The 22,129-nt window shown below is 46.4% G+C and overlaps 1 protein-coding gene across 14 annotated transcripts in view; it reads right to left on the reverse strand.

Moving 5' to 3' along the window:
* Window positions 1–1,837, reverse strand: part of TPM1 (tropomyosin 1) — a 29,386-nt gene extending 27,549 nt beyond the window's left edge. For 8 of the 14 annotated variants that reach the window (XM_003901020.3, XM_003901019.3, XM_009210344.2 and 5 more), the window contains exons 1-2: window positions 1,538–1,837; window positions 321–446 (exon numbers count right to left, since the gene is read on the reverse strand). In XM_003901020.3, coding sequence (XP_003901069.1) covers window positions 321–446; window positions 1,538–1,651 — 240 coding nt within the window. In that variant the 5' untranslated portion in view covers window positions 1,652–1,837. Of the gene's footprint in view, window positions 1–320; window positions 447–643; window positions 770–1,537 lie in introns of all 14 variants that reach the window. The other 6 variants (XM_003901022.3, XM_003901023.3, XM_009210338.1 and 3 more) reach the window with 2 other exon arrangements.
* Between the last annotated feature and the right edge of the window lie 20,292 nt (window positions 1,838–22,129).

The following is a 22,129-nucleotide window of genomic DNA, read 5'->3' on the forward strand; positions in this document are numbered from 1 at the left end:
CAAGGGTTTTCTGCCACCAGGGAAGTGAAGTTCACCTCCAGAGTCCAATTTCAGCTGCTCTATTCTCCCAGCCTCTCATCTACCCACCTCCACCCCCAGGGAGGTAAAGGAAAGGAGAAGAAGAGAGGAGTGGATGAAATATAAATGAATGTGTGCAGTAGCAGTCAGAGGCGGCATCCAATGCTCTGGGCCATGGCAGGGCTGTGTGCAGGTGTCCAGCAGGAGAAAGTAACCTTCCTCCATTGCTCTCTAGCCCTGTGGTGACCGCAGAGTGGCCACGCAGGCAAGAGGTGAGGGAAGCAGTGTGAGCGTGCACTTACGTCGGTGGCCTTTTTCTCTGCCAGCTCCAGCTTCTCCTGGGCATCTTTGAGAGCCTCAGAGTATTTGTCCAGTTCATCTTCGGTGCCCTTGAGTTTCTTTTGCAGTGACACCAGCTCATCTTCCAGCTGGGATTTGGCCAGGGGGTACGGGGAGGGAGGGGGGTGCAGCAGGCAGCGTGATCCCGAAGGGGAGGGGTGTGGGTGCACAGAACCAGAAGGACAGGGACAGCGGGAGAGACAGAGGGAAAGACAGGGAGAGAGAGAGAGAGAAAGAGAAAGAGTTAGCCATTCGTGCGCCACGCTGTGCCGCGCGCCCCGGGTACCTTGGCGGCGGCCTCCTCGGCGGCCAGGAGGCTGTCCTCCGCCTTGTGCAGCTCCTCCAGCACCCGGTCCCGCTCGTCCTCCGACACCCGCAGCAACTTCTCCTTGGCCGCGATGTCCTCCTCGAGCTGGGGGCAGCGGCGGGCGGGCGCGGACGGCCGGCACGGACCGGGTGTTAGACACACACAACACACGGGCATCGGGTTGACTGGGGCCCCTGGGGCTCGGGGCACCGCCGCCGAGATGGAGTGCAAGGGACCCAAGGTAACTTTCTCTTTACCCGAGCTGGAACCGCTCCAGGGCTCACCCCGCACACCCACCTGCCCTGGGAGGAGACTCCTGCCGAGGTCTCAGCGGGCTCAAGTCCACTACTTGGGGACACAGAAGAACGCCACTGCTGGCCTGGCTTTCGGGCTGTAGCCTCCATTCCGTCCCATCTTTGTTCTTTGGTAACAACTCCATGACTCCCCTTTCCTCCCCAAGTTTAACGTTCCTTTCTCCCCAGTCAAAAGTCAAATAACTTATAACACTTGAATTACTCGACACCCTTTCTCCATCCCGCGCCCTTCCTTCAAACGTCCCCAGGAACCGGGTGTCCTCCTCCCTCCCCCAAACTGATTCCCAGTCCTGAGAATAAAGCGCCTCTAGGACTTGACTTCGCGGGCCATGGGAACCAGAGAAGGGAAATAAGCGTCCTCAGATCAGACTACAAAGTTAGACTAAGCCTGGCTCTTGCATTTCCCTTCCTTCTTTCCAGACGCGCGCCCTGGCCGCCCTGGGTGGTGGTGGGGGTAGGGTGGTGGCTCCCCGAGTCCTCGGGGTGGGGATCCAGCCGGGGGTGCCAGGCTCGGGTCCCCGCGCTCGGGGCGCGGGTTCAGGGCCGGGGAGGCGCAGACCTGCTTGCTCCTGTCTTCCGCCGCCTTCTTGTCGGCCTCCGCCTGCTCAGCTCGATCCAAGGCGTTCTCCTTGTCGAGCTTCAGCATCTGCATCTTCTTCTTGATGGCGTCCATGGTGGCGGCTGCGAGGGGCCCTGGGGCTGCGGCAGGAGCGGCGGGGCGAGCGCGCGATCGGGCGGAGGAGCGGGAGTGCGAGCGCGGAGCCGCCTGCTGCTCCCAGATATGTACTTTCCCAAGGGGGCGACCGCATTCCTCAAGACAGCCAATACTTTTTTGGAAAAGCTTTTTTCTCCTGCCCCCCTTCCTCCTCTCCTCCCTCCGCCCCGTGCCCCCTCCCCGCTCCTCCCGCGGGGGCTGCTCGCCCATTCGCTGCCGGCCGCCGGCCTCCCAGTTGACGGTGGATATGACTATATATGGGGACCCGAGCCGCCGAGTCGGCTGCCGAGAAGGCCGCCCTGTTTCTAAACCTGCGAGCCAGGGAGAGGGCGTTGGGGCCGAGCCGGGGCTAAGGCGCAACCCTCTTCCCTCCGCGCCCCCTTCTCTCAGGGCCGACACCCCGCCATTTGGATCCCCAGCCGAGCCTGCTGTGAGCCGCCGGAGGCTGGAAGAGCGCGGGCCAAGTGGTGGATGCGCGTCACCCCCCTGGGCCGTCCCCCGGCGCGCTTAGCCAAAGGCCCGGAGGCTTCCCAGCCGTGCCGCACCCCGCGTCAGGGCCGGTGCGCTCTCGGCACTCGCCAGCGCCTCCCAGGCAGCTCTCAGCCAGCCAGGTGTCATCCTGGGCGCTCACGCTCTGGAAACTCAACTGAAACAGAGAAAGGGAGAACGTGGGAGAAAGCCTGGGGCGGCTTCTGAGACTTTCTCTGCGGGCGCGGGTCAGAAAGGCAGGGGGCGGCACAGCGACAGCACACGGAGTCTTGTTTTCTGCGTGCCCTTTCCCCCAGCGGAGGTGACAGTCAAATACTTTAGGGACACAGGACTCAGTGGCGTACTTCTGTGCTTGCTGTGCGGTGCCTCCAAAAAGGTGTGCGTGTGTACGTGTGTGTGCGGGTGGCAGTTTAAGGGGAAAGAACATTGAGTTTAGACTCACGCAACTTGGTCTGTGGTCTCTACTCTGCCACCAGCAACTGTGTGAACTTGTTTGCTGCCCGCGGCTTTCTCAACTTTAAATCTAGGGTATAGATGATCTCCGAGGTCCCTCCAGATCTAACTTGTTATAATTTTTCTTGCACTGATTTTAGGGAGTCGGCCTTTCCATGTTAGATGCTTAGGTGCCAGGTTTCGGAAAACGTGGGATCGGCGTTATCCGTTATTCCGGCTAAGTCATTGCATCCGCAGCCGCAATTCTGAGGAGGGAGCAGGCCCAGCTTTGCCATGTGAGCTGTGCTTGGAAGCGGGAGGATTTTTCCCCCAACACTTCTTATTTTGAACTCTACTGCTCCCATCCCCCAAGGGGGAAAGCCTGCTTTTTTTCAGAGCTTCAGTGGGAGGGGAGGAGAGAGGGCGGCCCCCAAGCCCTGAGCTCAGCTGAGGCAGGGTTGGTGAGGGTCTTGTTAACAGTCCCCACAGAATAATTCACAGTCTGTACTGCATGGTTACCGAATATTCCCCGGACGGTATCTGAGCAGATTAGGCAGGCCAAACAACTTGTAAGTCCTTCAGAGAATGATCAAGTTCCTCTCCAGGATTTTATCGGGTTTCTTCCACTAACCCAACTGCCCAGGAGGGAAAAGATACACTGACACTGACCTAATGGTCAGAACATTAGAGCTGTGTGCATAGGGGCTGCATGGCACAGAAATTGACCACAGCCCTTTAATCACAGTACGTCAACCCAGCCACCGGAACAGTGACAAAGTTCCAGGCATGTGGACAATATCCAGATGCGTGGACTCCAGGGAGCTGACTCCCCATGTTGGAGCTCAGCAGAGGAGGCAAGGATAGGGAGTTAGGAGTCAGTTTCAGGGATCCAAACCTGGCCTGGTCACTTCCTTGCAGTGTGACCTTAGCCATGTTACAATCTCTCTAAGCCTTTTTTGTCACTTATAAAAAGAGGCAACTGAACTAGAGAAACTCCTTGCAGGACCACACATTACTGACTTCTTTTCTCACTGTGCCATATGTAGCCGAGAAACTCATTAACATTTCCTTAAATGAAATCATGCTACAAGCAACTTTTTAAACATGCGATTATTGAGTACCTGCTATATACTAGGCAGGTACTAGGCTCTGGAATCCAAAGAATGAGTAGCACAGGTCTATGTCCTCCAGGTGTTTGGCTTGAGCAGGGTATAAGAATTCACAGGAGGAAGAAATAGAAATGACTAGGTCAGAGCAGATGGGAAAAGCTTCTCTGAAAAGGTGGTGTGGTTTTTAAACTGATTTCAAAGGAAGGGTAGCAGTTAGCTAGAGAGGAGGGTCATTGTATGAGTCAAGGAAAGAAAAAGGAATGTTTGGTGGTGGTTGGACAGTAGGATTTTGGGGGTGAGTGGGGACATGAGACAAAAGGAAGGTTGGGGCGGTATGATAAAGAGCCTTGAATTCCAGATTCAGACATTCAGACCTTATTGTGTAGTTTAAAGCCATCTCTTCTCTTCTTTTCACCTCTTCCTCTCCCAGACTCCCTCACCTACGGCTGTATTCAGAGGTTGAAGCGTCGGGCAGGAAATGCCATGTGTAAAGGTGATTAAGGTTATTCACAATTTTTTAGGCTTTCTCCACAGTCAATTTCTTGGTAGCATCGTACATCCCACCCAGTTAAGTTGGCTGTGGCCATTTGACTTGCTTTGGCCAAGGAAATGTGAGCAGAAATGACTTATGCTGGATACTTAGTTAGTCCACGTCTAACCATGTTCATTTTTCAAGACTGTGGCTGCTCTATCATTGTGGGTTTTCAAGTGGCTCCCTCTTTCCCCCCAACTAACCCTTGGTGGACATGTAGTGAGAACAAGATATAAATATTTGTTATTTTAGGACACTGAGATTGGGGGTTATTTGTTACTGAAGCATCACTAGCTTCTCCTGACTAATACAGCACAATAGGCATGCATCAGCTAAGTTATGAAAAAGCAGAGAAGTGATTATAGAGAAAGAATGAAGCAGGCATATCAAGATAAACAGAAGCACCATTTAGAGAAAGAGATTGGGAGAATATGACCAAATTTCAGTTCCAGGGGTCCTTATAATAACCCCCTGTATTTCCTGAGGTTACATGAGAGGGTCTATATTCCTTGACAGTAAAAAGCTTACCAAATCATGGTGGCATGAGAGCCTGCAGAACATTCTTGGCCCAGAGGCTCTATGTGAACACCACGAACATGCTTGGAATTTCCCGATTTCTCCAATGTTTGGTATTCAGTCATTTCTCAATGAATGTTTGTTGAATAATTTTTTTTTTTTTTATGACTGACAAGTCCAACTTTCTTATTGACTTATAGGTAAGTCTGGGAAGGTAAAGTAACAAATCTAGGTTCAAAAGATCTTGTTTCCATTCAAAATATGGGCTGTGTGTTTTATTTCATGAAGAATGAATATAAGTATCGTGATAGGGTAAGACAAATGTCTCCAAATATTTATTGGACACCTTTTGTGTGCAAGACATTTAGGGCTTATGGGATCCAGGGAAGTAGACAAAAGACATGGATCTTTTTGTGTAGGAAAAGTGTCTATGCATGATGCAGGGAGAACCCTCTCTTTGGGAGTCATTTAATGGGTATTTCCCATGGCATGACCATTAGCCCAGTTGGTCACCTGGGGCCCCCTATAGTTCTGAGGATCACATATCTCAGGTTTTCTAGGAAACCTTTAATATTAAATATACTGTCTTTTCCTTCCATAAAAGCACTTGTGTCATACTACATTTTTCAATATTTGGTTACAGAGGAGAGTCAACATGAGCATCGTTTCCCAATGTGACACCTTTGACAGGAATGCTCACTTGTATATGTACATTAGGGTTTGTTTGTTTGAAAAAAACAGAATGGAAACCTCATTACCTGATAGTCATCCCTTGTTTAACAGCAATAGCCCTGCCCGTTTACTGTGACACCCCCAGAATCAACAGTGCTGACTGAAGCAATTAAGGGAAAGTGAAGAATCTATAATTAAACTGAGAGACGATTGCTTCTTCCACTGGGTTTTGGAATGCAGTGTTTTATGCTCACGGCTCAGTGTCCCCGGAACAAGACACGGCATGCTCTCCTCATACACTGGGAAGTTTTGTTTCCCAGGGGTTTGTGATGCTACCATCAAGGCCTCACAGAAAATATGCTATGTTTCCTGGGGCTGGGGGGTGGGGCTGGTTTGGAGCTCTGAGAAAGGTCTTTAGGCCATTTTCAAGGCTTGCCTGCCTTTATTGTTTAGTAACACACAGCTGGTCCTGATTCTTCGGAGAGACCGTTGAGCATGCTTATTACCTGGAATGTTTGCATGGGCAAAAAGTTTGTCCCAGTACAAAAAAAAAAAGGCATAGGAGTTTTCCTGCCTTACCTCTTATTGCCTGTCTCTCAACAGTAACAACTCAGTGTAGATTTAATCAAGCTCCAAATGTGGGGGAATTTAGCTGTCTTAAGAAAGGCGATAGTCCCTCATGTTTGTACAGTTTATAAAGCACTTTCAAGTTCATTACCTCCTCCTCCCAACCTCTTATGACAGCATCAGGATGAGTTCTCTGATTTTCACTCTGTAGATGAGAAAACCAGGCCAAGCACAGTGGCTCTTGCTTGTAATCCCAGCACTTTGGGAGGCCGAAGCAGGAGGATCACTTGAAGCCAGGAGTTCAAAACCAGCCTGGGCAAATTTGTAGCGATTCCCCCCATCTCTACCAAAAAAAATTATAAATTAGCCAGGCATGGTGATTCACACCTGTGGTTCCAGCTACTCGGCAGCCTGAGGCAGGAGGATCGCTTGAACTTGGGAGTTTGAGATTGCAATGAGTGCTACTGTACTCTAGCCTAGGTGACAGAATGAGACCCTATCTTGAAAAGAAAAAAAACCTAAGCCAAAACAAAACCACACACACCAAGGGCAGTGACTGGTTCAAGACCCCTCAGCTGGGAGGTGGCAGTGCAGGCACAAAAATGCAGATATCTGAACTCTCAGTAACAATGATCTTTTCATTCATTAATTCCCAGCCTGTTTTGGGGTTCAGTTTGATTTCATATTTATTTTTATTATTATTTTTGAGACGGAGTCTTGCTCTGTTGCCTAGGCTGGAATGCAGTGGCACTATCTCAGCTCACTGCAACCTCCACCTCCGGGGTTCAAGCAATTCTCCTGCCTCAGCCTCCTGAGTAGCTGGGATTATAGGTGTGTGCCACCACACCCAGCTAATTTTTGTATTTTAAATAGAGACGGGGTTTTACCATGTTGGCCAGGCTGGTCTCAAACTCCTGACCTCAGGTGATCCGCTCACCTGGGCCTCCCAAAGTGCTGGGATTACAGGCATGAGCCACCATGCCTGGCCTTGTTTCACATTTAAAAGCAATACATTATAAGGGGAAGAGGAGAGGGGGCTTCTAAGGTCTTTTCCACACCAGAACGTGGTTAAAACATGATACTAACAAGGCTAAGATTGAAGGGTTGCCCTAGCCTGCACGGGCCAGCTCGCTACAGCAGCCTGGGCTCCTAAACCCTCCCACCCACTCTCAGTGAAGGAAGAACCTGGTGAGAAAATGTTAAGCCAACAAAATCTTTTTCCACTCTTGTGTTTATGACCAAAGATAGGATAATGAGGACGTCTTGAAGATAGAAAGGTGAGTATGTTCATTTTATTCCCAGTAGCTTTAAGGGAGGATTTGAGGTAATCAATGGATATCTACACTTGATTCCCTCAAAACCCTTGGGTTCGCAAAGGAATGAGCCACCAGTTAACCCAGGCAGTATGTTTGGGGGGAAAAATGAAGACAAAGTTCGGAGTAAAACAGCATCTAGTGCCTCCTTAAGACCCAGCCTGCACAGAAACGAAAGCCTCTGTACAGACTTCACAGTCCAGAGCCTTGAGGGCCACGTCGGAGCCTTGGACTGGTTTCAATCATGACTTCCCGGCAAACCCCACATTCTTTTCCTATTGAATGCCACCTGTTCATTTTTATATTTTTATACTTGCTTCTCAAGTTTCTGCTGATGTCCTTAACAGGAACATATGTGGAAGTGACCTTTGCAGCCTCCTGAATGGCAAGTAGAGCCCCACCCTTACTTCCGAGACCATGTAATTCGGTGCAAAAAAAGTCCACGGAGGCGGACAGCCCAGGTGCCTCTCCTCTACTTGAGGTCTCGCTACAACCCACTCAGGCTCTAGGAGGCAGCTGTGTTGGGTAAATTCAAAATTAGGATTTCTAAAATTTTGTTTCTGTACCTATGCCAGACCTAGTGCTAACAGCTTAATTCTCAGTGGAGGTTATTTGATTTGAGGCCTATGGGTGGGCCTAGGTTACTGAAAGTAAGCAATGGGCTTTCCTTTGGTTTTGTAAAGACCCTTTCTTGGCAGACTAGCAAAACCCATTCCCCCAAGGTTTAACTGGTTAACATGTAGGTTTAATCAAGCTCTCTATGTGGGGGAATTTAGCTGTCTTAAGAATGGTGATATTCCCTTATGTATGTATAGTTTAAAAAGCACTTACAAGTTCATTACCTCCTCCTACCCACCTCTCATGACAGCATCAGGATGAGTGCACTAAAAGCAAAACCTTTTACCTCAGGGTTTAGCACTTTCTTCTGGGACCCTGAGTTCTTAAGAGAACCTGTTTTCTTCCTTTGATAGAAATTGCTATTCCTCAATAGAAATGCTTCTCTAAGTATTTTCTCCTGAGGACCATTCTACCTCAGGAACTTCAGCGGAGGAGGAAGCCAGACTTTTCTTACTGCTTAAGGCAGAGGAAGCTGTCCTTTTGCTGAGGTACTGCTGCTTGAGGAGGGAGCTCCATCAGGGCTGCCGGCCGAGTTCCAGAAGAGGCCTGTATTTTTAGCATGGCCTTCTTCACTTCCCAGCACCTGCCGTGATCTGTAACCCAAGGGGCTACTTAAATGCCACTGAGATGACTGAGGACAAGGCAGCCTGAGCTAATGTCCTAAAATACCACCCAAGGGAGGTTTTTCTTTTGGGAGCCATTTCATTTCTACCTCGTCTTGTTCCTTCCTCAGCTGTGGGCCATTATAGATCCTGGCTGAGAAGGATGACATCTGCCCTGGGAAGAAGTTAGGAAAAAATCCACTGGATCTGTCTACCTTGATGCCAGCCATCTACCCTTGGCTCCCGGTTTCTTTTTTTGCTGTTTGTTTGCTTATTTTATTTTATAACTTCATTATTCCTTCTTCCCCAAGGCTTCCAGTTTCAGTCTTTCTAGTGTCCTTGCCAGATGGAAGTAACAAAAGCATGCCTACACATATTTTTCCCAAAGCAAAGTCTTTTTTTGATATCCCTGAAAATAGGTGAAGATGAGAGACAAAGTCAGGTAATGTTTCAGATGAGATGACGGTAAAGGGAAGGCAAACCCCTCTCCTAGCAGATATAACTCATGGAGCCCATTAGTCCATAAAGATGGTACAAGCTGGAAATAGAAATATGTTATCAAGAAGCTCGATACATTTGTGGAGGACAGATGCACCGTGGGTCATGAAGGATAATGAGGATGTCTTAGGATGACTCTAATCCTGGAGTTTGACATCAGCCCATCCATCCACAGCATTCCTTGGCATCACTGTCAGATGTACAATGCTGGGCTGCTAAATCCTAGGGATGACCCAGTGTGGAAGTTCTTATGTGCCTCTGCTGATTTCTCTGGCAACTCTAAATTCTCCCAAACATGTGGAAGGCCTGGTATGAAATCAAGAGTTCATTTTAAAAGGAAGGAAATCAGAACTTTTATATTGAAATGGATTTTGTCACCATGATCAGTTTTCCTTTAGTTGGGCAAAAAATGTAAGCCATAAAATCATACATATGGTAATATAATTTAGTTAAAAATGATTTTTTTTTTTTTTTTTTTTTTTTTAAGACGGAGTCTCGCTCTGTCACCCAGGCTGGAGTGCAGTGGTGTGGTCTCTGCTCACTGCAAGTTCCGCCTCCCGGGTTCATGCCATTCTCCTGCCTCCTGAGTTGCTGGGACTACAGGCACCCGCCACCACGCCCAGCTAATTTTTTTGCATTTTTAGTAGAGACAGGGTTTCACCATGTGGGCCAGGTTGATCTCGATCTTTTGACCTTGTGATCTGTCCGCCTGGGCCTCCCAAAGTGCTAGGATTACAGGCGTGAGCCACTGCGCCTGGCCCAATATGTATTATATATATGCAATGTATGTCACATATGCATATGATTACACACACACACACACACACAATGTGGGAAGTTACCCATTAATTTGATAACTGAATTCACTTCCTTTGAAGAGGTAGGAGGGGTGCTAGGATCAGATATGGTCTTCAAAAAGGAGTACAGCTATATCTTTATGGTTTAATTTTTAAAGTAGACTATATTTGTGAATTATATAAAGTATTAATAATCTATTTTCCCTTCTTTGTTATTTAAAAATATATTCTTGAGTGTATTACAGAAAACTGTGGAGGGTTTATAATTGCCCAAGTCTCTTAAAGGAAGAAAAATCCACTTTGGCGTGTACCTAAGTCAATTTCCTTTGGGGCACCCAACTGTTTTTCAGTGCCTACTATTTGTCAGGCATAAAACTTGGCACCAGAAATTTAAAAGTGAACAACCTGGAATTCTGGCCCTCTGTGGGATCCTTTATTTCTAAGTTACTGCTTGTGGCAAACCCAAATTTCAAAAGACCTACTGGAACTGCTGTTAGTGGTCTTTTACAAGCCACCCAGTAAAATTGCTTTACCATCTTGTGTTTGGACCAAAAGCAACATGCCCCTAGATTAATCATTTATTAAGTTTGCCACACCTGGTTCCTGATGACTTACGGATGTTTCCAAAACTCCAACTGACCTTAAAAGGATAAAGAAGATTTGCTTCACCAGGCAAAGTCAAAAGAATGTGCTGCAGCCTGGGCACGGCGGCTCACGCCTGTAATTTCAGCACTTTGGGAGACCGAGGTGGGTGAATCACGAGTTCAGGAGTTCAAGACCAGTCTGGCCAACATGGCGAAACCCCATCTCTACTAAAAATATAAAATTAGCCAGGCATGGTGGTGCATGCCTGTAATCCCAGCTACTTGGGAGGCTAAGGCAGGAGAATTGCTTGGACCCGGGAGGCGAAGTTACAGTGAGCTGAGATTGTGCCACTGCACTCTAGTCCCGGCAGCAGTGTGAGACTCCATCTAGTGCTAGAGTCTAAAGGAATAGCAGCTCCAAATGTGGAGCTAAAAAACGCTTTTGGAAACAAATCCAAATAAAAGAACAGACAGCAAAATGTTGACTGTCATTGTTTTGGATGATGGAGTTGTTAGTAATTTCAGAAATTCTTCATTTTCCAGTGTTTGAAAAATGAGCATGTTCTACTTTTATAATAATAGCAAGTTAATAAGCTTGCCTAAAAGCTCCTTTAGCCATCCACAACAATGCTTTATGTATAAATAAGAGGCCTCCCAAAGAGACAGTTTTGAAAGGAATAGTGCTTGTGACTCTGAATTACCTGTTAGATTACATGCCAGATTCTACCTGTTCTGTCTTCACCATCACAGGTACTTGCATACTTGTCCTAAAGCCTCTCCTAGAAGGTATGCTCCTCACCAGCACTCACCTTAGGTTCCACTGAGTCATAACACAAGTAGTCATGGCCGCAGACCCTCACTAGACGAGGCTTAGATGAGGCTAGGACTGAACTCTGCAGACAGGCAGCAGAGTCCACGTTCTTAACCAATAGACTACGTCTCCCCTCCTGATGACCGATGGGAGTAGGCCCACCACACATATTTACTGAGTGAACAATTGTTCCTAAGTGCATTAAAAAAGTACAGCCATGATATCTTGTGGTTATACATTATTAACAGCAATAGGAAAGCCAGCAGCCAGGATCTTCTCAGCTTGAGAAGAGACAAAGCAGAGGTCACTGCGGCCTTACCTCTGCTCCCTCTCGTCAGCCTTGAACTCTGAGTAAGGACAGTGAGCTCATGGCTGGAACGATGTGCTTCTCATGCCCTTCTCCCTTCCGAGGAAGCTGGTTTGGCTTGTGACTTCTCAGTCTTCATTCAAATTTCTCCAAGGCATGTGCGCTGATGGCTGTTCCCTGGGTTCCTGGGTTCCTGTGTGACAGGGAGCCCAGGGTGGGTTTTTTCCTTGGTGTCATCATTTCTGGGTACTTGCTGAGCTGGTTGGTCTGAGCACCCTGGTATTGCCAGAGGCAAACAGAAGCCCTCAGAGTGACAGTCCAGTAACTGAGCATTCCTGCCCTGGTGCAAGGCCCCAGCATACATGAGCCCTCCTGTCCAACCCAGTGACCCAGTGGGGCCAGTTCAGAGATTAACACAAAGATATGGATTGCCTTGTTTGGGAGTGAACATGCCTTCTTGGGCTTTGGAGTCACCCAAGCAAGGGTCTGATGAAGGCCCTTAATTGCATCCAGCCTCAGTTTCTCCTTCCATAAACTAGAGATAAGAATATGTACCTCATCAAATTGTTAGGAGGGTTAAGTGTGCTAGTAGAACCGCCGTGTCTGCCGCTTCCTCTCCAACATTCACATACGAAAATGATCGGCAAATTAGCTGTTTCCTATTTACACCTTGAAACAAACAAGCTCACTTGTCTTGCTGTTGGATGTGTTAGCTGTAGAAGCCATTGATGAATGAAATGGAACGTATCCTGTCCTATATTTCACACAGAGGTGTTAAGGGTATAAATGTCTGTGTCTGTATGTTTTTGGGGAGTTGGAAAGTGTTATTTTAAAAGCATAGGTTTTGCAGTTAGACCAACCTAATTTTCCCATTTATTACCAGGGTGACATTAGCCAAATCACTGACTCTTTGAACCTTGATTTCTTCATCTGAAAAATGGGGATAATAATAGTACCCATTTCACCAGGTTATTATCATGATCAAGCTATTTAATGAATGTAAAACACAGTACCTACCACGTAGAAAAGTTACATATTCTCTTTATAATTGTTATAAATGTATCAAAAGGCGTGTGTACACGTGGACACACATATGTGTGTGTGTTTGTGGGTCTGTGTATAAAACATTAGCCCAAACACATTACTGTTATCACATCATTTGGGACTGTCTTCTTGGCAACGAGTTCTTTTTCTACCCCCCGAATTCCTCTGAGCATAATGCTACCCTTCTGTGACTTGGCTTTCTGGTTGCCATTTTCTTCCAGGCCACTTTGATTATTTGTTTTAATCAGATATGGCTTGTATGAAAATGCTAGGGAGATGGAACCTTGAATTCCTGCCAGAACTGTATCAGGTGGGCTCTGGGTAAGTCAAGACCTGACTCCCGTTTGTTGTACCATTAAACTTTTTATTGACATATACCATACATACAGAGATGTGCGTATGTCATGCTCATATAGCTCACTGAATTTTCACAAGGCCAACAGCCCCTTGTAACCAGCACCCAGATCAGGAATCAGAATGTTCCACAAGCCCTTTGTGCCCCCTTCCACATATTATCCTCCCTACAGTTGACCACCATCCTCACTATTTTTCCTGCGTTTGAGCTTTATATAAACCTGGCCCCTGATTTTAAGGAGTTCAGTGGCTCTTTGTTTCTCCCTGAAATCTACACTGTGATTAGATCCCCACTTGTTTTTGATTATTAATGAGTGTCAATAAACTTGTGTTCAGTAGCACCTATGCATGCAAGGCACTCTGTTACTTCACTAAAGTGATGAGGCAAGAGAGGTTGTGTGTCTTCATTGAGTGTTTTTTTTTTTTTTTTTTTTTTTTTTTGCAGTGTTCCTCATGCAGGGCTGCCTGCTTGAGCTGTTTCTCTTGGAATGAGGCGTGCATTTCCTATACTCTTCTCTCTTATCTGGCTCCCAGTCTGTATTCCATCCATGAAAGTGAGTCTTCCTGGGTAAAGATCCCAACAGAAACTGACCAGTGTCTAGTTTCCAATTCCAGAATTCCAGGAGAGAGAATGTGACTGGCCCAACTTGGTCCGCTCTCAGTCATGTCAACTGTGGCTGGAGGGCTTAGGGACACACGATGCTAAAAGGATGTGGGACACAGCCCTGAAAAGAGGAAGAGAAAGGGGAGAAGGGAGGGGCTTGGAAGTTTGCAGCAAGGACGTTGGTCTGAGCTGGTTCCTTCTAACTCCGATAGTTTATCATTTCCTTTTCTTCTCAGATGAAGATCCTTGACCCAATGCCTAAACTGATTTATTATTCACCTTCTGCATCAAAGTTGCAATTCAGTAATGTGGCTCATGGAGCCAGGCTAGGGCTGATGCTCCCCAAACTGCCTCTGTGGGGCATTTCTGGCTCTGATGCCGCAGCTGGCCACTCAGGGAGGCGGCTCTTTCATCTGGCTCTGAGGATTAGCTCTGGTTTTATAGACACACATGCTCTGCACTCTCTCTCTCTGAGGGAGGGGCATGTTCCCTCACAGCACAGACTTGGCCCCTAAAAACTAATTTCCTGGATGCAGGGACCACCAACTGTTTATGATGATGATTATTATTGCAGAGCATTGGGATTCCTGGACAGGTTCCAAAAGTCACCCCCATGAAAGACTGTTCACAGCAGCATCCTAAATCCTGCACAACATCGTGGTCAGAGCGAAAAATATAATGTGGGGTCTGCAGTCCAAGCTCTGTTATGACATGGACAGGGCCAGAGATGAAGGCAGGGGACTGTGCTCACTTTGACTTACAGACACGACCTCATGGAATCCTCACTGCAAATCCAGGCGGGAGACATATCACTACTCCTGTTTTCATGGATGTGCCAGCTGAGGCAGAGAGAGGTTAAGCATAACATGAGTAAAGCCCATTATTGTTTAAGAAGTGCTTTCTCTTTGTTATCTCATTTTATCTTCATGAAACCCCATTTTATAGATGACTTTCTTGTGACTCAGTTTCCCAATTTTGCATGGGTCATAAGTGCCAGAGGTTGGACAGACTCAGAACTCTGACTCCTATCCCCTAAGACAAATCTGCAAATATGCTTCTGTAATAAGAAGCAGAGAGAGATGAACACCTTTAGATGATCCACTTGTAATTTTATGGTGTTTCAGAGAAAGGCAAGCTCATATATGGATGGAGAAAATCGGGAAAGGATTGAAGGAGGAGGTGATATTTGGGCCTAGTTTTTGTAGTCTGAGCAGTAATTGGACAAGCATTACTTGAGAGAAGAGCACTCCAGGAGGAGGAAAGGACATGCTCCCAAGCCTGGGGAGGGGGTATGTTCAGGAAATAGTGGGGAGTCATTTGATATATTGGGGAGACTGATGGGCAGAGTGGGGGATGAGGCTGGAAAACCAGAGTGCCTCTCACATGGGCTGTGGCAATTGTCTCCTTGACAGGTTGGGGCAGAAGGGTCAAAGGGTCGACCACCCATGGATGGAGGTCTGTGACCTCAGAAGAATCCCCTGACTGAGCTTCCTCATGGGATTCTTGTTGCTTCCTTGTTCGCTGTTGGATTATTACCCACTGGGTGCCTATGGTGAGGGACAGGGTGGAGATAGAGGCTGGAGCACACATTATTTACAAGTGCTAGGGAGATCCAGCAACTTTCTAAAAGAAGGAACAATAAAACTTTTATAGACCATTACAGAGTCAGATGTTCCAATAAGGTAGGGTTGGAGAGTGTGTGTGTGTGTGTGTGTGTGTGTATACATGTGTGTCGTGAAGTTTGCAGGTCACAGACAGTAGGGAGCAAGACAGCAGGGGTTAACAGCCAGGCATGACCCCCTCTGGCCCCAGGTTAGTTTCCTCCTCCAGAGGCAAGGCTTATAGGAGGATGGCATACGCCTCAGTTTCCTCACCTACAAAATGGGAAATTGTAATACTTGTCACCCAGGATTGCTCCAAGAATCCAATGAGATGTGCCAATGTGTCCTGAGATGTTACTTTCATTGTTATTTTGTACTATTATTAACCTCAAACCTTCTCATGGGTACATACCTTCCCAACTAGAAAATAAAAGTCTTTAGGAGTAGTGGCCATGTCATCTATTTCTTTCAATCTTTGGTGGTGCCTGACAAGCACACAACAAAATGTTTCAACCATCAAAATAGACAAATTCATAGTAAGGCACATTTACCCATGGAATGAGCATAGCCGTTGTTTTTGGGAGCCATGTTTTAGTTTCTGAAATGGCAATGAGCCGGATGTCATACAGCTGAAATAAACAAGGTGGGTTTCACCCAATCTGTCAATACTTCTACAACCCTGCACTGAGCTCTGTGAGGGTGGCAGAACAGAGGGTGGGATGGCTGCCTGAAAGCTTAAGGACCATGGCACCTGTGGAGTTGGCTTCTGTCCATGGTTGAGCTTGATGTGGTGGTTGTGGACATATTTGTGGAGCAGCCTACCTTTGAATGGACCCCACAGCTTGGACCAGAGACCCTAACAGTGACCCCGGTGGACCACAACCAGAGGCCTTGCCCCTGTTTTCTCATGGGTCATAAAAGCCTTAGGGAGAGGGAAAGGAAGCCACAAAAATGGACCCACATGAGACATCACACTGAGCGTGGCTTGCGAGGAATTGGAGCCCAGCTGATTTAATTCAGAAGTATTTCCAATAGAGGCAATTCTTATAGCTCCAGGGAGGGGCAAAGATGTATGCCAGTTCTGTTCACAATGGTGAACATTATGTAAAGAAATTGTTACCGAAAAATTGTCCTAGGACCTGAACAATGAGGTGATGAGGGTGGGAGGGAGAGGTCAGAAGCTGACGTGGAAGAGCTCAGGACCAATCTGCATAAATTTTGGGTGATGTATGTCCCTTTATTTGGAGAATTTACTTTTGGGATGGATGCTTAGAAAATTAGGGTCTTTTATATATTTAAAAAACTAGAAGATGCTGCGAAATCACAGGTAGTCTCTGTAAGTAACACGATGGAGTTTGGATTTGAGCCCATCATCTCACATTGTGTTATACTTTTGTGGTTAGAGAGTACCTGGCTTTTGGAGAAGGCAAAGGTATTTATGGGAAGTGAGGGCCTTATCTTGGTTACTCTGTATTTGATTTCCATCTTATTGTCCCCAGAACTCCTGTGTTGACTAAGTCCTCCTTTTGTCAATATAGTTTCCTGCCTTGTCTCCACAATGGAGTCTCACAGTCTAGTGTCATCGCTGTCATTGTAGTCACCTGCTTTGGAGATATCGTTTATTATCTCAGAAACCCAGAGACTACAGAAAGGAAAACTGTGAAGATGTGGTTAAGGAGACGCTGCTTCTCCTGAGATTTCAATAGGAAGGATTGTGTTGCAGTCCCATCATCCCAAATCAAAGTGAATTCTAGACTTTAGAGCTGTACGCTTTTGAGGCACGTTTGTGTGGGAGCTCTACAGCTAAGAGGGGTGCCCGGCTAGAAGGGTCCAGGTGCCAGGTGAGGGATAATCGGTGTTACCTGGGGCAGTAGATGAAGGATGCCTTTCCAGGTTGAGGATAGTCTCATCACTACAAACTGATACTTGTTGCCTGACAATCTTCACTTGGCTGAGGAACTCCCATAGTACCAATCATAGAGTTGGTGCTCCAAGAACGCTTACTTGTTGGCTCTTGGATTCATGACTTTAGAACTGAGGAGCACAGGCATGGGGCCTGCAGCTGCCATTCTGCAGACACTCCCTGAGTCAGCCTAGGCCTCTCCAGCCTTGCTGCACCCTCAGCTCCACCTGCGCCTGAGCTCCTGGGATGGGCTTCTGACTTGCCCACCATTTCTACGTTGACCTCCTAATCCTCCAATACTGGGCTCCTCTATCTTGCCCCCCACGCCCATCTTGCAGTCATCTCTTGATCTGAAGTCTTGCCCTTGGGCCTCAGTATCTGTCTTTCCATGATAGCCTTTCCTCCCTCCAATCCAGACCGTCCATCAGACTCAGATCTGCATGAATGCAGTGCTCTGACTGACCACCAGGATCCTGCCCCTCAGGCCATCCCGAGGGTCCTGTCTATCTGGATTCATAGGATCACCTGTTCCTGAGACCATCCTTACCTACCCCTGGTCCTGCCTGGGTGGGTCTCTCTGTGCCTCAGCCAACTTTTGTGTGACCTAGTCCCTATCCACCAAGCCATAGTTGTGCTCTTCAGCTCCAGAATCATGAATCCAACAGCCAACAAGTAAGTATTATGGAGCACCAACTGTATGATTGGTACCCACGGGAGTTCCTCAACAAAATGAAGATTGTCAGGCAACAAATATCAGTTTGTAGTGATGAGACCAAAGGTGGAATTATCTTCCTTTACCCTTTTGGAAGAGTTATGTAATGAAATGTATTAGTTATATATTGCTGCATAGCAACTCACCTCAAAATGTAGTGGCTTAGAATAAGAATAAATATTTGTTACCTCTTACATTTCTATGGGTCAGATATGGAGAAGTGATTTAGCTGGCAACTGAGGCTTGAGGTCTCTTATGAAGTTGTCCTCAAGATGTGAGCTAGGTCACAGCCGTCTGAAGGCTTGTCTGGTGCTGGAAGATTTACTTCTAAGGTAACACGTGCCTGGCATTTTGGTGCTGGATACTGACAGAACACAGCATTTCTCCTCGCCAGCCTCTTGGTGGCTTCTTGAGTGTCCTCATGACATGGTGGCTGGCTTCCCCAGAGCAAGTAGTCCAGGAGGCCAAGGATGAGGCAGCAACGTCTTTTATGGCCCAGTCTTGGAAGTCATAGACTGTTGGTTCTACCACATTCTCATGCATAGGTCAGCCTGATTCAGTATGGTGGGGACAACGATAGGAGGTGGGGTCCCTGGGGGCCATCTTGGAGACTGACTACTGTCCCAAGGGCTATTCAGCTTAAAGGCCAGAAGGAAAATACATTTTATCTCTTAAAGAGATAGTCATATATGTTTATTGCTGTATCTCCAATGCTGGAACAGTACCTAGCATATAGTAGGTGCTTAATAAATATTTAGTGAATGCATGATTTTATGAACAAAAGACATTACATTCAAGAAGTTCTTTCTAGTTTGTAAAGTAATTTTCCAGATGTTTTACAACTTGGTTCCCATACCTGTGAGGTATAGAGGGCTAGTATTATGAAGACTACTTTAGAGAAGAGTGGACATATAGTCACATATGAAAAGCATTGTTCTAATTCACCCAGCCCAGAATCTGATGCTCTTTCCTTCATGCTCTACTCATATCACATAATCATGTCATGACCCTGGTTCCCTGGGCTTCATCCATGCTCACTGGCTGTGAGGTGGGTGTCTTGAAGGGCAGATAAAATGACCCCTGGGAGGCTGGGACAAACCCTTTTTATGGTTTGCAGGGCAGGTCTACTGTGAAGCCAGAGACATTTAAGCATCAAAACTCGTATTCCCGTGGACCCTTCCATGACAATTCCTAACTTTTTTGCGAAGTGCAAGCCATCTATGTGTGACTACATTTGATAAACTGATACAAATTCTAGAAGATGGTGACCTGCTGTTTAGCAATATCCACAGTCATTAATGACAGTGCAGCTATAAGCATCCCTTAAAGGCATCAGTAAGTTCTCAGAATAGATGCCATGAACATATAGATGATTTACTTAATCTCACAGGAGAAATATTTTCAAGGATACCTGAAGTCATTGACAATTTCAGTGTTTCCCTTTTTAATATATTTTAGAGATGACGTCTCGCTCTGTCACCCAGGCTGGAGGGCAGTGGCACGATCTTCGCTTACTACAGCCTTGAACTCCTGGACTCAAGTGATCCTCCCACCTCAGCCTCCTGAGTAGCTGGGACTGCATGTGCATACCACCATGCCCAGCTACTTATTTAATTTTTTTGTAGAGATTGGGTCTTTCTATGTTGCCCAGGCTTCATAGAAGAAATATTTTAATCATAGATACTAACTTGAATTTTTCTTTAGCTAAAGAACTGAGAAAAATCAGATAAAAAATTAATAAATTATGAAAATGATAAAATGAACCTAAATTATTTTGATTTTAAGAAACAAGTTGTAACAAAAGAACTCTTAGTGCTAGAGGCATTCATTCATTAAGAAGAAGAGGCACATTTTGAAGATAAGTAATGAACAGGGTCTTGGCCAGTTGATAGTCCCATCTCTAGGGAGGGCTCGTCTGGGTATGCAGGGGATTCTGTGAGAAGGTACGTCTTCCTCTCAGCCCAGGCCCCGTGGGACACAGCTCCTAACAGCCTTGGCCAGACAGGGAGCTCCAGTGAGCTGCAGCTTCTCCTGTAGGCTCATGCGCACCCAGCTTCTCCTCTGACCCATGGGACCCGGCCTGTCTCTAAGGAGCCAGTTAGGGGTTCTTAGGCATGAGCAAATAAAAAGAAACCCAGAAGAAACATGCTGTGCAGCTGGACGTGGTGGCTCACACCTGTAATCCCAGCACTTTGGAAGGATGAGGCAGGAGGAGCACTTGAGCCCAGGAGTTTGAGGCTGCAGTGGTCCATAACTGCATGCCCCTGCACTCCAGCCTGGGCAACAAGTGAGACTCTGTCTCTAAAACAAAGCAAAGAAAGAAATATTCTGTGTTTATTTGAAAGAAATGTTTGCTCCCCTCCAGTTCTATCCTTTTGCAATTTCAGAAGAAACTTTGTCTCTGGATTAGTCCAGCTGAAGTTATTTTTCTTGCCATCCGTGTGGGGAATTTTTCCATTTTTCCAACAAGAAAATAACCCTTGGACCAAAGGAACTGTGAAAATGTTTAGTCTCCAGAAAGGCATGCAGTCTCTCAGGGCAGCGGAAGCCCTGCAACTCAACTTTGGAGAGTGCCATTGTGTCATTTATGAAACAACCTCCCTTGCTTTTCCTTTGCACACCCAGCATCCAACTTCTTACTGCACCCCCCGCCCCCAATTCACAATAACTGCCCTTTGGGATGTCATGTGGAGATTGATTAGGGTGGGGTGCTGCTGGAATGCCACACAATTATCCGGATATGTGGCATTTCGGAACCAGAGTGTGGATGTGGGCTTGGAGCTTGGAGACTGGCTCTAGTCTCAATTCACTTGCTGGGTGATCATGGGAAAGTCATTTCCTCTCCTTGTGTCTCAGTTTCTCCAACTGTAAAAAGACAGTGTTTGAACTGGATGAATTCAGTGCTTAATGATTTTTGTGAATTATCCTGAAGGGCAGAGGGTGAAGCTAGGATCAGGGTAGTTTTTACAATGATTTACGTGAAATGAGTGATGAAGAAGGCCATTCTCTGTATATTCTTGGGGAGTGGATAAGGGAGGGGGGAGAGCTCTGATTTTTAAAGTATATATTCATAATACTTTCTGTTCTTTAATACATTAATTTTTGGGGGGTTTGTGATATGTGAGACCTGTTAAAGCATGGGTTCAGAAAAGGGGACCCTTTTGTATGGGCCTTATCCAGATAGTGGATGATTTAGTAGATGCCAGTGTGGACAGTTGATGGCTAAAGATTACACAGTTAAAATAGAAAATAATTTGAATCATAGATAAAGTTCCATTTAATAAGCGTTTCTCTGGGAAGCCTTCCCTAATCTCTCTTCCTTCCTTATTGACAGAATTAATAACCATCCTTTGATTCATTCCTACACATAATTATCACTACAAATATCACACTGTAATATATACTTCAAAAACATGTTAATATTTATTTCCCTGTATCATTGCAGGCCAGTGGATATCAGGAAATACTTGGTGGGGAGGAAACAAGCATTGTGATGGTCAAAGCAAGGTTGACAAAGACCTGGCTCAAGAGGTCAGTGACTGAGGCTATCAGTCAAAGCAGATCAGGAAGCCAGGTGAATAATTAGGTACCAGGGGACAGTCAGAAGGCCCAGGTCAAAGTAAGACAGAGTGAGGCACTGAGCAGTATATGTAGTAGCAGTGAAAATAGCTTGCAACTGAGGCCCCTCCTGTCCTGGCCTGGGGGCCTTTTACATGCTTCCTGCTGAGCCAGGTGCTGTGGGTGAGGCTCTGCACCTGGCCAATCTGCTGTTTGCTGGCCCAGGAGGGATCCTGAGGGAGATAAGTGAGTGAGACTAAAGAGGGGAGCAAACCCATCTGTCTCGGTCAGTTTGGGTTGTATAACAAAGTACCATAGACTGCTGGCTTATCAACAACAATTTTTTCCTCACGGTTCTGGAGGCCGGAAGTCTGAGATCAGGGTGCCAGCCTGGTTGGTTTCTGGTGAGGGGCCTCTTCCAGGTTGCATACTACTGACTTCTGGTTGCATTCTCACAAGGTGGAAAGAGAGCTAGCCAGCTCTCTGGCATCTTCTTATGAGGACACTAATCCCATTCCTGAGGGTTCCACCTTCATGACCTGATTACCTCCCAAAGGCCCCACCTCCAAATACCATCACATTGGGATTAGGGTTTCAACATGTGACTTCTGGCAAGACATAACACTCAGTTCATTGCACCATCTAATGTTTTTCTATGACTGAATATTTATGTAAATAAAATATGCAAAACAATCTATTGAAATTAAAAGACAAAATATAATTTATAACAAATTCATATCAGCTTTAAAAATCAACATCACTTAGATTAAAATTATTTAATCTTTTGAAAATGGAATTAAATCTTTAAACCTA

This window comes from Papio anubis, chromosome 7, assembly GCF_008728515.1.
Source record: "Papio anubis isolate 15944 chromosome 7, Panubis1.0, whole genome shotgun sequence".
Taxonomy (NCBI): Eukaryota; Metazoa; Chordata; class Mammalia; order Primates; family Cercopithecidae; genus Papio; species Papio anubis.